This window comes from Pteronotus mesoamericanus, unplaced genomic scaffold (genome assembly GCF_021234165.1).
Source record: "Pteronotus mesoamericanus isolate MK-2021 breed Mesoamerican mustached bat unplaced genomic scaffold, CSHL_Meso_final contig_263, whole genome shotgun sequence".
Taxonomy (NCBI): domain Eukaryota; kingdom Metazoa; phylum Chordata; class Mammalia; order Chiroptera; family Mormoopidae; genus Pteronotus; species Pteronotus mesoamericanus.
Window position 1 is genome coordinate 7141519 of NW_026555112.1, and position 15235 is coordinate 7156753.

At 48.4% G+C, this 15235-nt stretch overlaps 1 protein-coding gene across 1 annotated transcript in view; it reads left to right on the forward strand.

Annotated features, from left to right (window-relative positions):
• PAH (phenylalanine hydroxylase) overlaps nt 1-15235 on the forward strand; it is a 53042-nt gene that overhangs the window by 20013 nt on the left and 17794 nt on the right. The window contains exon 4 of the mRNA XM_054574618.1: nt 10500-10588. Coding sequence (XP_054430593.1) covers nt 10500-10588 — 89 coding nt within the window. The remainder of the gene's footprint in view (nt 1-10499; nt 10589-15235) is intronic.

Here is a 15235-nt window from a genome sequence, read left to right on the forward strand (position 1 = left end):
ACGGGCTGGCGGCCTGCACTGGAGGCTCAGAAAAGAGGCTCTTAACTGGCCGTGGAAGAATAGTTAGGAGCCCACGCTTTGAAACCAGGGCGCACCGTAGCTAGTGTAACTTTGGGCAAATTGCTGACCTTTACAATCTCCCAATGTATCCCATGGGAGTAACAAGTGTCTCTGTCTCCTAGGATTAATGAAATAACAGCAGTGGACCATTGAGAACAGTACAGAGCGTGTTCAAGGGCTTAATAGATGTCCTCTCTTTGGGCCATTATCACGATTGCTATAAATAACGGCCCGAACGCGGGGGCTACGAAAAGCCAGCCTGCACACAACTACTTTTTCAGAGATTCTGGGCACTAGAAAATGACCTCAGAGGTCATGCAGCCCAACAGACTCCTTAATTTTTATTGTAAAAAACAGAGGCGGCGTCTTGCCTTAGGGCACAGAGTGGATTCTGTGCGGCGGTGGGTGAACGTGTGTGGAGTGATGCTTGGGGCCAGGCACCGTGCTGGGGGCTGGGGTCAGAGAGGGCCACCCTGCCCTTCCTTAAGGAGCTCACAGGCTGCCGGCGCTGACACGGCACCCGGGTGGATACCACAGAGGGACAGGTGCTGCCGTGGAGACAAGGCTGAGGGAATTGGGTCTCTTCCCCAGTGTTTCATGTGAGGCGAGTGTAAAAGCGAAAAAACCACCCTGGCCACTCTGGCTCATGGGGTTGAGCGTCATTTCACAAAGTGAAAGGTCGCCGGTTTGATGCCTGGTTGAGGCACATGCCTGGGTTGCTGGTTTGGTCCCTGGTCGGGGTGCTTATGAGAGGCACCTGATTAATGTTTCTCTCTCACACTAATGTTTCTCTCCCTGTCTTGCTCCCTTCCTTCCCCTCTCTCTAAAAATAAAAAAAATAAAATCTTTTTTAGAGAATTGAAAAAGCCAACGTGTCACACAGAAGAATCGTGTTGTCAGTGTTGGGCTGATCAGAGGCTGGGCATAGCACAGGTTCGATTCCCCAGCAGGGCTCAAAATAGCAGGGCATTGAAATTTGACGTTGGGTTACACTCTGCCTAGTGGAGGAAAAACTGCTCAGACTAATCCTTTAAAATAAGGGTCTCGGACGCCCCATCCCATACTGGCTGCCCCTACCTGACACGGCTTCCTCACCTTCACTCCTTGTGACAGAACAGCTGCTAGGGATGCAGGTGATGTGGAAACGGCACGACCTTGTACCTGCAGAGAGAGATGGGCCCCATGGGCATCCGGGGTAGTTTTGTGGAGAAGTCTGGGCCCAGAAACAGATCTTTTCTAGGGTAAACAGAGCCCCACTGCTGAGCTGCTCTTTCTGCAGAGCTCAGTGGGAGGATGGCTGGAGGAAGGAAGGCACCGTGGTGGATCCGAACCCTTGGTTCTTTTCACTCCACAAAACGCCCTTTCTAGTGAGGGGCTCAGGTCTTAGGGCGAGTGTGACAGCAGGTTGAAGGGTGAGATCTGAACCCCTCAAATCAATGAGGTTAAACCTCCTGTCACTCTAGTTTTTAAACCATTCAAAGGGCCATCTGAGTGATAGAAAATGAAACTTTTCAGGTTCTTAATTGCCAAAAGTTCCCCACCCAAAACAGCTTAAGAGAAGGTTAATTACAGTGACAAGTTAAAAATAAACCCCAACCTTCTAAAATGCCTCCTGGAGAAAGTGGTGTGAGTTTAATAGGATTTTCATCCAGAGAGTCTTTTGAATGCTTGAGGTCTTTTCTCCGGCTCCTCTCTCTCCTGAGGACCTCAAATCCTTCTCCAACCCAACATAAAAGGGCATTAATATCTTCCTTCAATCCATCTCCTAATCCTTTTACCTTTCTCTTTGAGTCCTGCATGACATTGCATTTGGAGGGGGTTGGAAATTCCTGTATGGAGGCAGATTGCAGCCAGGAGAACAGACGGACCATATAGCTTGGCGAGACAGAAGTATAGGATCATCGCCTCTGGAGAAAATGACCTGTTGGGAGTTATTTTCTAAAAGCATTTTGTGGATTTTGTTCAAGTTGTGGTGATTATAATGGTCCTGGTGTGGAAGCAAAGGGAATCCAGATGGCTTTGTGGGGGCAGAAGAGCTATTTATTTTCCTTATCTACCTCCCTCCCTCCCTCCTTACCTACCTACCTATCTACTTATCTATCTAGCCTGGGGGCAATTAGGATTTTATTTGTCTTTTTTATTCGGACCAATTCATGAAGCAATGGTTTAAAGGAAAAAATCATTGTGAAAAAACAAAGCAACGTCATTATACTCATTTCTTTCCTCTCCTGCCCCCTCTCCCCTCCCAGCCCTGTTTGGAGTTTTCTCTTTTCTGCTTCAGTGTCGCTGCCCTGAAGAGCAGAACCACGAGACAACTGCAGTTTCAGATCATTTGTTGGGAATGGAGGGACAGGGGTCCTTGGAGGACTCTGAAAAGACCCTGAATTTGGGGCAAAATGGTACCCATGTGTGTGCACGCGTATTTTTAAGAGAAAAGGTTTTTTAAGGCCACCTTGACTCCTGAAGAGATGAGAATCTTGACAGATAAGCTACTTAAGGCTGGAGGGGGGTCCTGATGGCTGGGGGTGTCCCCATTCCCGCCACCTGGGCCCCTCTTTCTTCTCTCGCTTCCTCGGCTCCTCTGTTCTGCGTCCCCTCTTTGTCTGCTTCTCAGCTCCAGCGCTTCCGCCGTGCACTTCCCTGGGGCCCGGGCGTGCCTCCCAGGCTGCAGATGCCCGTGGCCCCTGGCCTGCCGCGGGCCACGCACCTGCACGTGTGCAGGCTGCCTTTGGCAGCCGACCTGGACGCTTGTCGGGTGTGCTGACGTTGCTGCAAGCCCGAGCAGCTGGGGATGGGGCTTGTGTTTCAACAGGTTCCACCCCCCTCAACACCCAGGGCTTTCCTCTCCTGGGTGTCATTTCATTAAGCCTTGTCCCTGATCTCCAAGGTGGCAGCTGGTGGGATCCTTCTCCCAATCCTTAGGCCTGGCCTGGGCCCTCTGAAGCCAGCAGGGCCAGGCAAGGGCTCCAGGAGGGAGAAGGGTGTCCTCTGGAAGAGGCTTTGCATGCCTTCTTTTGGACCCAGTGTAGGGGGACCGGAACTCCCCTTGTACGCGGCAGGTAATCAGGTCTCAGTGCAGTGCAGTGTTTGGGGGACAGAGTGGGCACCCTGCCAAAAAACATGTTTATAGGATAGTGACATTTTAAAAAAGAGCATTGGGAGGACAGTTCCAGTTTAGATTGGTGATTGGAATAAATGACCTTGCAGGTCTTTTAAAAACTTTATTCTATATCTCATCCATATACATTTACTTATTCTGTTCATTTATTTGTTTCAACACATTTTTACTCTGCGTTTCATGACTAGATCCCTTTTACTCCTCTGGTTCTCGATCCCATTTTAACGTGTGGGTGGACCGAGAGCAAATGTTTTGCGGGTCACACCAGGGGCAGGAGCAGGTGCTGAACCCTCCCCACCAACCACACCCTGTCCATCTGGGGAGTGGAGGGGAAGAGCTTAGCACCTCAGCCTGCATCTTGCCCAGACGCTGCCGAAAAGTGTTTCTTCTCCAGAAGGAAAGTAGATGCTCCTTAAAAGAGGAAAAGAAAACCATCCAATGTCTCCATCCTGCCGGATGTTGGCAAGCCATCCCTTCTCTCTTAGGGGGAGATGTGATTAGCACAGAGACTGCTTTTCTTGGGGGCTGGAGACCATTGCCTCGGAGGAGAGACACCCAGGAGCCAGGGAGGAGGGGGTGAGAGCATCCTTCTATTTTGGGCCTGAGAAATAGAGGATTTATTGCTTCCCCCGAGACAAGCTGGAGGCCGGAGTCTGGGGCAAGCCCGGTGCCTCCTCAGCTAAACCCCGGGGCTGGTGAGGGCCTGGTGGAGGGCAGGGTTTGATGGCGACTCAGCCTGCACCTTGAACCGCTATAAATTTAAGAGGCCTACTCTGACCCGCTGGCCTGGAAGCAGGCTCCAGCCAGGCCTGTGGGGCCCTTTGGCTCAGGAGCACCCCCGAGCCAGCCGCCCTTTGGTCTGAGCTGAGCAGTTGACCCCGACTTAATGAGACTACGACGTGGGTGTCCAGGGCCAGCTCTCCTGCGGCTGCTTCTCTTGAAGCCAAATCAATATTCATTACGATCTGCCCCCACGCCCGGGAGCCTCGGGCCTCACAGAGGGCCTCTGTATCCTCACGCTGCCCAAGTCATTCATTAACCCCAGAGCCAGCAGCCCGCAAGTCCGTGGAGGGGCTCACGGAGGCCAGCCCACCACCGAGGTATTTGCAAAGGTCATTAATGAACTAATCTGATTTAACTTTTCAAAACGGAGGCCTGGGTCGCGGGGTTCCCAGCTTTGTGAGTAAGACTGGGTGGGGAGAGGGGCCTCTGACCTTCACTGAAGAAGGGAAAATGCAAAGGTGTGTGGGAGGCGCTGGGACTTTGGTACTAAAAAAGTCACTTCCTCTAAATCCAGGGAGTCTTGACAGGGAGGGTGGGAAGACCCAGGGCTGTCCTGGGGATTATCCTCAAGGGCCTTTACATTCCTGTTTCAGTTTGCCCCCTGCTGTCCCTCTGCTGGTGGGAGAACAGGAATCTCAGACCCAGGACCCCCACATGCCCTGCCCAGTCAGTGGTCAGGTGCCCAAGCTGCAGAGCTCTGATTCCAGCTTGGCAAGCCCAGTGACCTTGAGCTGGTCCTTTCATCTCTTGAGCTTCAGCTGGCTCATCAGTAAAGCACTAACAATAACGGTGCTGCCCAGGATTGCTCTGGGAATGAAAGCAAACAGTAGAAGTACAAAGTGCTTAGTACAGGATCTGGTGCATTGTAAGCTCTCCAGGAATGTAACTTAAAAAAAAAAAAAAAATGTAGCTCTAATTTTTTTGTGGTTGGGAAACTTGGAAGACCTCAGTCATAGAGGAGGGGGGTCACAGGTATGAACTCCAATCCTGCCACCAGTGGCCTGTGTGACCTTATCTCAACAAGTGTCTGTGTTTTGTGTGTGTGTGTGTGTGCATGTGGGTATGGTTCAAGGGTCATGACGATACAGGTTGACCTACAGTCCATTGGTTGCTTCTCATCCCAACCCAGGAGGCCAGTGAGGGACTGGTTGCCTCATGCATCTCACAGATGAGAAGCCAGAGGCTCAGGCATCAAGTGACATGCTCAGAGTGGCACAGTTTTTGGGTGGGAGAGAGGAAACGTGAACACAGTCCTGCTGGCTTCCAGTGCTGCATGTGCATACCTGTCAACCAATATAAGGCATAAGCACAAATATAAAGGCTTGGTCCTGATTTTGCCTGGGGTCCTCTGTAGTCTTTCTTCCTCAAGCACTTAATGTCCCCACACTGCTTGTTTTATAGCCCTGCCCCGTCTGGCCTCTTCCTCAGACAGTGAAGCATGTTAGGACCTCAATACCGTGTTCCCAACACCCAGAACTTGCCTCTCCTGGGTCTCATTTCCTTAAGGCTTGTCTCTGCTCCCCAAGGTGACAGCTGGTGAACTCTTCTTAGTCGTTAGGCCTGGTTTGGGTTCTCTTTCTACCCAGGTGATACATAGGCTGTACTCAGCTTTGCCAAGACTTGAAACGTTCGAGTCTTTGCAAACATCTCAATTTTTCTTTTTCCCACCAAGATGTCTGAGCTAAGTCACCGTAGCCCAACTAGTGTTTTCCCTTTGGAGGACAAAAAAACACAACACAACACAACACAACAAAATAAAACAAAGAACAGAAAAAGGAAAAAGGAAACCAGAGCTGGAAAATATGCTGGTTTTGCTGCCCTCTAGCGTTCAGATGAGAAACAGCCAGTACCTACGGCAAGCTGAAAATATTCTGGTTCTGCTGCCCTCTGGCGTTCAGTTGGGAAACAGCCAGCACGCCCAGCTTCCACCTGTGGAGCAGGAACTTGTTTCTTTGGTGAGAAGAGAATGGAAAATGGTAGAGGCAATGAATTTTGGGAGCTGAACACATGCAGTGACTACACTTGCAGAAACAAGCGACACTACCACACTGATTGAACTGGAAGTGTATTTTCATGTGTCTTGGCCAGGCTCAGCCCTTCAAAGACATTCCGCAGGTCTCAGAATAAGAGAAACCCCAAAGGGATTGCAGCAAGTGAATCCAACAGTCCACATTTTATGGAGAGGTAAACTGAGGCCCAAGATTGGAAAGCTTGTTAATATCAGAGCTGAACTGACCACCAGCTTCCTGACTCTAGTCTCTCTTCTCCCTCCATCTTTTCCCTCCCCCTCTTTCAAAAAATATCATCATCATTAAAATTTTGGTCATCCTAATTGTTAACACTGAGCACTGACTGTGGGTCAATCCCTGTGCTAAGGTGTGTCACATTCGCTAATGTAATTCATGCAATAATGCAATAATGCAGACAGTTTTTGTCCGTTTTGTGGATGAAGAAACTAAGCTCTGAGAGAGAAAATACTTGTTCAATTGTACAAAAAATAAAAAATAAAAAAAAAAGGGGCTAGACCTTCTAGCCTTGCTGGAAGACTTTCCATTCTGTTCTCTGTGCTATGCTGAGCTAAGAGCAGAGTAAAAAATTCCCTGGAGCTTGCAGCTGAACAATAATAGTACGGTTGACCCTTGAACAACGTGGAGGTTGGGGCCACTGGCCCTGCGCAGTCAAAAATCCGCGTATAACTTGACTCCCCCAAAACTTAACTACTAGTAGCCTAGTATTGACCTGAAGCTTTACCAGTAACATAAACAGTCAAGGAATACATATTTTGTATGTTATATGTATTATATACTGTATTCTTATAATTAAGTTACAGAAAAGAAAATGTTAAGAAAATCATAAAGAAGAGAAAATACACTCACAGTATTTATTGAAAAAAATCCACACAGAAGTGGACCCATGTAGTTCAAACTTGTGTTGTTCAAGGGTCAACTGTATTTACTGGGTACCAGTACTGTTTTTCAGCAAATCACCTATATGAGCTCATTTAACCTCATATTGTTCCTATTAAGTAGTACTTTATAACTCTATTATTATCCCCATTTTGCTGCCAGGAAGGCTGAGGCACAAAGAGGCTTGATAATCTGTTCTGGGAGCCCCAGATAACATATGCAGAGACAGCGCTCCCGCCTACGCTGTCCAGCTCTGTTGCCTAGGCCCTTAACCATTGCTGGACGGACTCTCTTGAGTTGAACAGGGAACCAGCTCTGGACTAATGGGTCTTGGCTATTGCAGATGCCCTTGGGCTATGGTAGGCAGTATTGCGCCATTAAACCCCTTGCCTGGGGTCTGGAGCCGTAGAATGTCCTGTAAAATGGTATCCTCATCCCTCGCCATCGTCTTATGCTGCGTTCTTCTTCAAGAACTTCCTGGCATTGTTACCTATTTAAATTTATGTATTGCTTGCTTCTTGTGACCCCCTGCTAGAACACAAGCGCCGCAAGGGCGATGATTCCATTGTGCTCACTGGCTAAGGTCCAGTGCCTAGTACTAGTAGCTGCTCAAGAAATGTCTGTGGAGTCTCCTTTGGCAAGTCTAAGGGTCCCGCAAGTCAGAGGGGGAGTAGTAAGGAAGGGCTGGCTTGTCGTGTCTCTAAGAAAAGCTGGAGTTACCGCTGGAGATAGGGAAGATTCCTGGACAAAAGAGAGAAACGAGTGGGGGAGGCGCGCCTTGGGAGAGAAGTGAGGCGGAAACAGGAATGGCCTCAGAGGGGATCCAGAGCCCTGGTTGACTGCAATGGGGAGGGAACAGACCCCATTTCCAGGACTGACAACAGAGGTCCATTGAACAAGGCAACGTGCTGGATTCAAGAAGAACGGAAAGCGTGGGCTGACGTTCAAGTGATGAAGTGGGAAGCCAGGTCCTGTAATAGGTGGGCGGAGTGTGGGGCTGAGTCCTCCAGTGGCCGGCCCGAGGAGGCTGTGAAGAGGCATATCCTCTCTGTTCCTCCGTTCAATTGCAAAATGGTGGTAATAGTGTCACCTACAGCATGGGGCTGTTTCATGGACTGGCTGACGTAGTGCATGGAATGGCTCTGGAAGTGGTGTATAAGCAAGGGCAGGAATTATTATCACGACGTCTATCCCTGTTATTGTTATCAGAGGGAGCCGGTCTGGAGAAATGGGCTGGGCTTCAGGGGTGTCGAAACCTCCAGGCGGGAAGCTGCAAAGACAGCCGGGCAGTCGGGCCCCAGGGCCAGCCCTCCAAACCCGCGCGCTCGGCCACCAGCCCGTAAGGGGTGGGACGGATTCTCAGTTAAGACCTGAGATGGCAGAGTCAGCCGGGCCTGAGTCAGAACCCTGACTGTTGTTTTCTAGCAGTGTGTGCTCGGGTTCGCCGCTCAAGCTCCCTGTACCTTCGTTTCCTCCAATAGTACCCACCTCATAGGTAAGTTATGTAGAATAGCTCTCAGTGTTAGCTTTTATTACTCACCTAGGCAGTAGAGAGCTTAGCACCTCAGACCTATGGAAACAGGGCTCTAACTGAACTTTTATTTTTTACTTTTACAAAATGAACCTTTACTAATGCGGTCGAGATAACCGTTTTGTTTTGGTGACCGGTGTCTAGATCAGGGATGACATTTCCCATGTAGGGCCACTAGGTGGCATACATGTTCTATCCTGCCCCACCTGAGCTTTTGGGCCAGAATTGCAAATAACTGGCCGGTGATGGAAAGATACCTTTTTCATGGGCCAGACATTGGGCTGTGCTCTTTGCCTAAATTCTCATTTGCTCCTCACAGCAGTCCACATATTAAAAGAGGCATTCTCTAAAATGCTAAGCACGGTGCTTGGCACATGTTAAGGCCTCATAAAATGTTTGCTATTCTTCCTATTGTTGTTGCTATTATTCCTGTTTTTCCAGTTAGAACTGAAGCACAGAAAGGATAAGGAGGTCGATGGGGCCTGGATTCGAAGCCACACCTGGCTGACTGCAAGGTCAGCATCTTTTCCCCTAAATCTCATTTCAGGGGAATGAGGGGGGCCTTGGGTGCACTTCACGCCTCCCCTCCCCCATGTCTACTTTTGCTCTCTGATATTTTCTGGATCTACCAGTTTCTCGTTTCCTGTGTGATCGTAAAAGTTATTTAGGCTTTCAGACCCTCAGTACCTCATTCATATAATAGGAGTCATAATACCTTCCTAATTTTGGAGATACTTCAGAAATAGCAAGGAAGCCAGAGTTGGCACTGTGCATGATGGTTAGTTATTAATGCCTTACATGTTAACATGGCCAGACTTCCTCCCTCCCTTCCTTCCTTTTTCCCTTCTTTCCTCCTCCTACGCACCTGGAACTACAGTGCGGTCATGGCTCCTGCCTTCGGGGACCTTACAGTCTGAAATATTCTAGTCCCTGTTCATTCCTGGGACAATTTTACCCCCAGGGTGCCTTCTTTCCTATAGGCCAGAGGGATTTGGGTGCCACCACCTGCTGTCCCCCCTGGGGTCCCTCTCTATGCGGGACCCAGTCTCTGAAGCCATGCACCTCAGCCCTCATCTCATCCCTGCTGAGCTGCTTCAGACACAGGCAAGCCCACGGAGCCCTTGGGTTCTGCCAGGCACCTGCTGCCTGACTCCACTCACTTCACTAGTGGCTTTCAAGGCGGCTTTGGCATCAGAAGATCCTTCCAGGATGCCCAGGGGCCTTTGAGGGGAGACATGTGATAGGAAGAGGGGGTCTTGTGGGCTCATCCTTGCTGACAGTAGAACAGCTCTGGTTTTTATCTGATTTATATTCCAGGATGACCTGTAATATTCCGCTGCTAAAGAAAAACATCAAAAACGACTCCGCTGTCCCATAACAGGTGGGAGGGAGATGAATTTTGAGATAATTCAGAGAAAATCTCCAGGAAAGAGAATACGTTTGTGAATGTGTTTTAAAATTGGTTTCCAAGGTGCTAAGTGAAATAAGCCAGACAGAGAAAGACAAATACTGCATGGTATCATTTCTATGCTATGGAACCTAAAGAAAAAATTAAACTCATGGAAACAGAGAATAGATAAGTCGTTGCCAGGGGCTGAGGTGGAGGAAATATGGAGATGGTAAAAGGGCACAAACTGTCCGTTATAAGGCAGATAAGGTTGGAAGATCGAACGTACAACATGGTGATTGTAGTTAGTGACACTGTATCATATGACTGAAATTAGCTCGGAGAGTGGAATTTAAATGTTCTTACCCCGCCCCTCCCCCAATAAGGAGAAACGCTTGTGAGATGATGAATATGGGAATCAGCGCATGGGGGGGATCATTTCACGACATGTACGGATATCAAATCACAATCATGTGCACTTTAAGTACCTTACAACTTTGTCAATTATACTTCAACAAAGCTGGAATAAAAAATACAATCATTTTTCAAAGAAAATATGATTTCCTATATAATCAGCCATTTGGAGGATACCCGGAGCCTTAGCTTTCACCGCCATGGACTCATCCGGGCGACCACGCGCCGCTGCCCTTGGAGACGTCTCTGGCCGTGCTCTGCCGCCCTGCCGCTCAGGACTCTGCCCTTTCTGTGTTGCAGTGCCCTGGTTCCCGAAAACCATTAAAGATCTGGACCGATTCGCCAACCAGATCCTCAGCTACGGCGCGGAACTGGACGCAGACCACCCCGTGAGTCCACGGCCCTGCCCCTGCAGTTCTTCGGCTTCCTCCCCTCCCCCACCCCCAGCATCTTACTCCCGTGACCCCGTTTGCAGCAAAGTGTCTTCGCTTGTTTGCCTGGACAGCAGTCATTCACGGAGGGCCTACTCAGTGAGGGTGGTGACATCATCCTTACCATGGCCATTGTTGCTGGAGTGAGGAAGGGTTACCATCCAGACACTGTTGTTTATACATAATACAGGCATGTAAGTATGTGCATACACTCACACAACCACACACATATATGCAAGTCATCTTTATTTCTCTGACTTTGTCCAGCTACCGAGTTTAATTCAAGTGCTTGGGAAACAGTGAGCTGCCCTAATAGCTCTGCCACGTCCCAGGTGGCACAGGGAATGGTGGGTGACCTGGGGACAGGATCTTGGAAACTGAGTGGAAGATGCCAGTCAAATAGGGAAACAGGAGGTGTTCCCGTCTGAGGAGACAGTACATGCCAGGGTCAGGGCCCTGAGGGAACCCGGGATATTTAGAATGGCTGGCTGGTGTGTAGGTGTAAGGCTGTGCACGGTGTAGTTCCCGTCGAGAACTCAGACGGTGTCCTGTGTCCTAGGGGCAGGGGAGTGGGTCCTTTAATGGTTCTGGGTAGAGGACCAGGGTGGGGAGATTTTTCCCCCTCTGCGCTGGGGTGGAGGGTCCTGGGAGCCACAGTCCAGGCTGGGCTTGAAGCCCATTCTGACAGCCCCTGGAGGCGAGAGGTGCTACCATCGGGGTGATGGCCTTTTCATGTCCACCAGGCAACTGCCTCCATTGATTGATTTCAAATGACTTGAAGGCTATTCTCGTTGGCAGCGGTTTAGTAGACCATTAATGGGAGTGTCTGTGTTTCATCCAGTGTCTGTTTTTTCCCCACATCATGTGGGTCCTTACTGTTGAGTAGATTGTGAATGACTCTCTTTGACACATCTCTGCCTGGGGCCTCTGGCCTATGGGCCCCGAGAGCAAAGCATCTCCAAAGATATCGTTTCTCTAAAAAGCTGTCTGATTGCCTCTGACCCAGGCCCTGGAATCAGCCCATCTTGGTCCTTCCTCCTCTCGCCAACCTCCAGCCCCCACCCCCAAGCTCCTTCCCGTTTGTTGGCCACACTCCCGTCATTTGAAGATGTGGGAAGAGAGGCCAGTTCATGGGCTTGATCTTAAAACTCTGGAATTAATTTCTTCTTACAGACCCAGCCCACGTCTTTGGCTCTCTGGCCTCTCGGTGTCATGAATTTTGTCATAAAACTATAATTTATCAGGTACACAGTCCCCCTGACGAGGGAGCCAGGCTCTCTCTGTTCCTTCCTGTGGCTTCTCATCAGATCTGGGAAGTGATGGGCCAAGGACAGAGCAAACCCTCCAGGGTGTGAGGAGAGGGGCGGGTGTTCCTCCAGAGAGGACCCTCTGTTCCCCGCTGTCCATGGTATTTAGGATGAGCTTGCCTTGCCCTGACCCCTGCTCTTGGCAGTAGGTGCTGATGTTTGACCCAATACCCCAAGCCAGGGCCTCCAACACAGCTGCTCGGAGAAATGAAGCCAGGGAAGGATTGTTCCCCAAACAGAGGAGAAGGGCATCTGCCTTGGGGTGTTTGTGAAGTGGGGAAATGAGCTCGGATAGCTGTACTCCACTCTGTCCACCCTGCCTTCCCCTGATCCTTGATTTCTTTCTTCCATCCACACATATTTATTAAGTGAGTGATATTCAGAGCCAACATTTCTTGAGTATGGTTGGTATGCCAGGCACTGTGCTAAACGCTTTACCTGCATTTTAAAAATTTAAATGTTCTAACCCATGGGAGGGTTGTACTTTCTCACCTTCAGATGAGAAATCTCAGCCAGAGTGGGCTCTGTGGCCTCATGTGTCTGCGAATGGTGTCCCTGGCCATGTGCAGGGAAGGGGGTTGAAACAATTAATGGAACATGAACCTTGCCCTTCAGGAGCCTCCACGTTTGGGGTTGTGGGGGGAGGGGTGGCTGCTCTTTCCAAAGGGATGTCTGAGGGGACTGGGATACCACTGTGAGCCTGGCAACATGGGGGAGAAAAGCATGGTGTGTTTGAAGAATTAAAATAAGACCATTCTGGACAAACTTGGAGACATAACATGTGGAGAGTTGTAGATTAGCACAGAGTGGGAAGTGTGGGCAAGGCAAGATCACATAGACCCTTGTAGACTACCTTAAGGATTTTGGACTACATCCTAAAAGTGATGAGCAGCCATTGAAGTTTTTAAGGCGGGGAGTGATGCCACCAGGCTTGCATTTTGTAAGGTTGACTTGGGCTGAAGTCAAGGGGGGTGGTTTTGGAGAGGAGCAAAGGAAGCAGTCATAGTGGTCCAGGCAAGAAATGAAGGAGGCCTGAGCCAAGGTGTGACAATGAGAATAAAGTAAAAAAGGATTGGCTCAAGATATCTGAGAGGAAAAAATAGACAGATATAGAGTATTGGATGTGAAGAAAGGGAGGAGGAGAGAAGCAAAACAGTGACTCCCAGGTTACTGGCTTGGGCAACCAAACCAGGTGTCTGAATCCTTTCCAGAACAGGCTTTATTGGAGGTGACCATGGCTTACAACAGTGTGGACAAGGGCAGGAGTCAGGGTGAGCACTGCCTGTGTCCCTTGGTTTGCAAACCTTTGGCCTGTGTCTACAGAATGACAGTAGCACATCCTTAAAAAGTGTCACTTTGAACCTCTTGTCTCCTATGTACCAACCTTCCTCCTGTGGGCATGAGACTGATAGAATGCAAAAAAGCCTCTTCTTACTGGTCTAGATGAAATATAAATAGCAAGATAAGAATTCTCAAGATGCTGTTTAAAAAGCCCAAGGATGGGTGATGGGTGGGGTTCAGTGACCCTTCCAGAGAGTATCCTTTCTCTGTTCTGAGCAAGACATCTCAGCTTTTGGACTTCCTGCCATTGTGAACGAATGCATTATTCTTTGAGTGTCTCCTTAAAAAAAACAAAAACAAAAAACTTTTATTTATTTATTTTTAGAGAGAGGGAAAGGGAGGGAAAAAAGGAGGGAAGGAGACATCAATGTGAGAGAGAAACGCGGATGGGTTGCCTCTTGCAGGCGCCCCGACTAGGGACCGATCCCACAACCCAATCTTGTACCCTGCCCAGGAATGGAACAGGTTGTCTTTTGTTTTGTGGAATGATGCCCAACCAACTGAGCTGTACCAGTCACGGCGAGTGTCTCCTTCGTACTCAGAATTTTAGTTGATCTAATCCACCCAACATTGTGAGGTAGCTGCCATGAACTGTCTCTTTTTACCGACGAAGGAACTGAGGCTGTGAGAGGTGAACTGACCAGCCTTGCTCCTAGTGATCAAATGGGTTAAAAATCCAGCCCAGCCTGTCAGACATTTTTTTAAGGTTAAAATTTGCCTGTAGTCATTTTCTTTTTTAATTTTATTTTTTCAATGGGAGTTGGCATTCAACATTATTTTACATTAGTTCCAGCCTGTCTGACTAAAGATGGCATTTCTGAAGTTTAGCTTTAGCCATGATATCAAGAAATGATGACATCAAGGTCTCTATCTAGAAGAATACTCTGAAGGCTTTTCCTTATAACTGCTCTTTCCCCCAAGCTCCCACAAAAACAAAATCAGACGCCTCCACACCCTCAAGTAACAAAAATCCTGAGATTAAGAAAAGTGATTGCATGTCAACTTTGCATCCCGTAGAATTCCCTCTACTTTCTTCCATCTGTCCTCCCTCTCCCCCCTTCCCCTCATCACTTCTTCACCAGTGATATATTTTCCTGTCAAAACATACTTGGTTACCCGCAGTGCAACCAAAATTGCTGCTATTAGCTTAATTGAGATAGGGCGATTATAAATAAATTACATGCAGCGCTACTGACATTGCTGCTATTAGCGTAAATTGACACAGGATGATTAGTCGTCTCCAACTGCAGCTCCATTCAGAGCGTATTCCACATGGCTGCAGAGGCCTGTGGTCACCCAGCAGCCCGAAGAATGCAAGGCCAACTCCTCGAGAGGTGGACTTCAAGGTTACATTTCGCTGGTAACTGAGAAAGCAAAAGCCCAAAATCCATGCAGCCTAGTTGATGGGATCCCCTTGCAGACTAATAATGAACTTTTTAGCAGCTTAGAGCTGAAAAGGACCATTGTTAGAAACCATCCCATAGAGAAAATCTGTGCAATACAGTACATGTGCATGTGCTGATGCATCTCAATGAAACAGTCTGCTGCCACTTTCTGTAATGATTGGAGACAGGCTTTTACTAGTATTTTACTTTTTTTTTTAAACTATAAGCCCCCCTACACACACACATACACACACACAAAAGAAAACTTCAAAAACATAAATAGTATACAAGAATAAAAACTGTTACTCTTTCTCATTTTCATACCATTTTTTAGGCTCTGGTGTATTTCTTCCATCATTTCATTTATGTATTTATACATTCTCTCTGACATAGTTGACACCTACTGGATACACAATTTTATACTAAGCTTTTTTTTTCTTTCGTGGATGGAAAAATAATTAGACTGTACATTACAGATTAAAGATAAAGAGTCCACCAGGGAAGAGAAGTTGTCATGACCCCCCTTTTCTGGAGACAGCCTGATGAGTTGGATCCACGGGTTAAGGGAATTT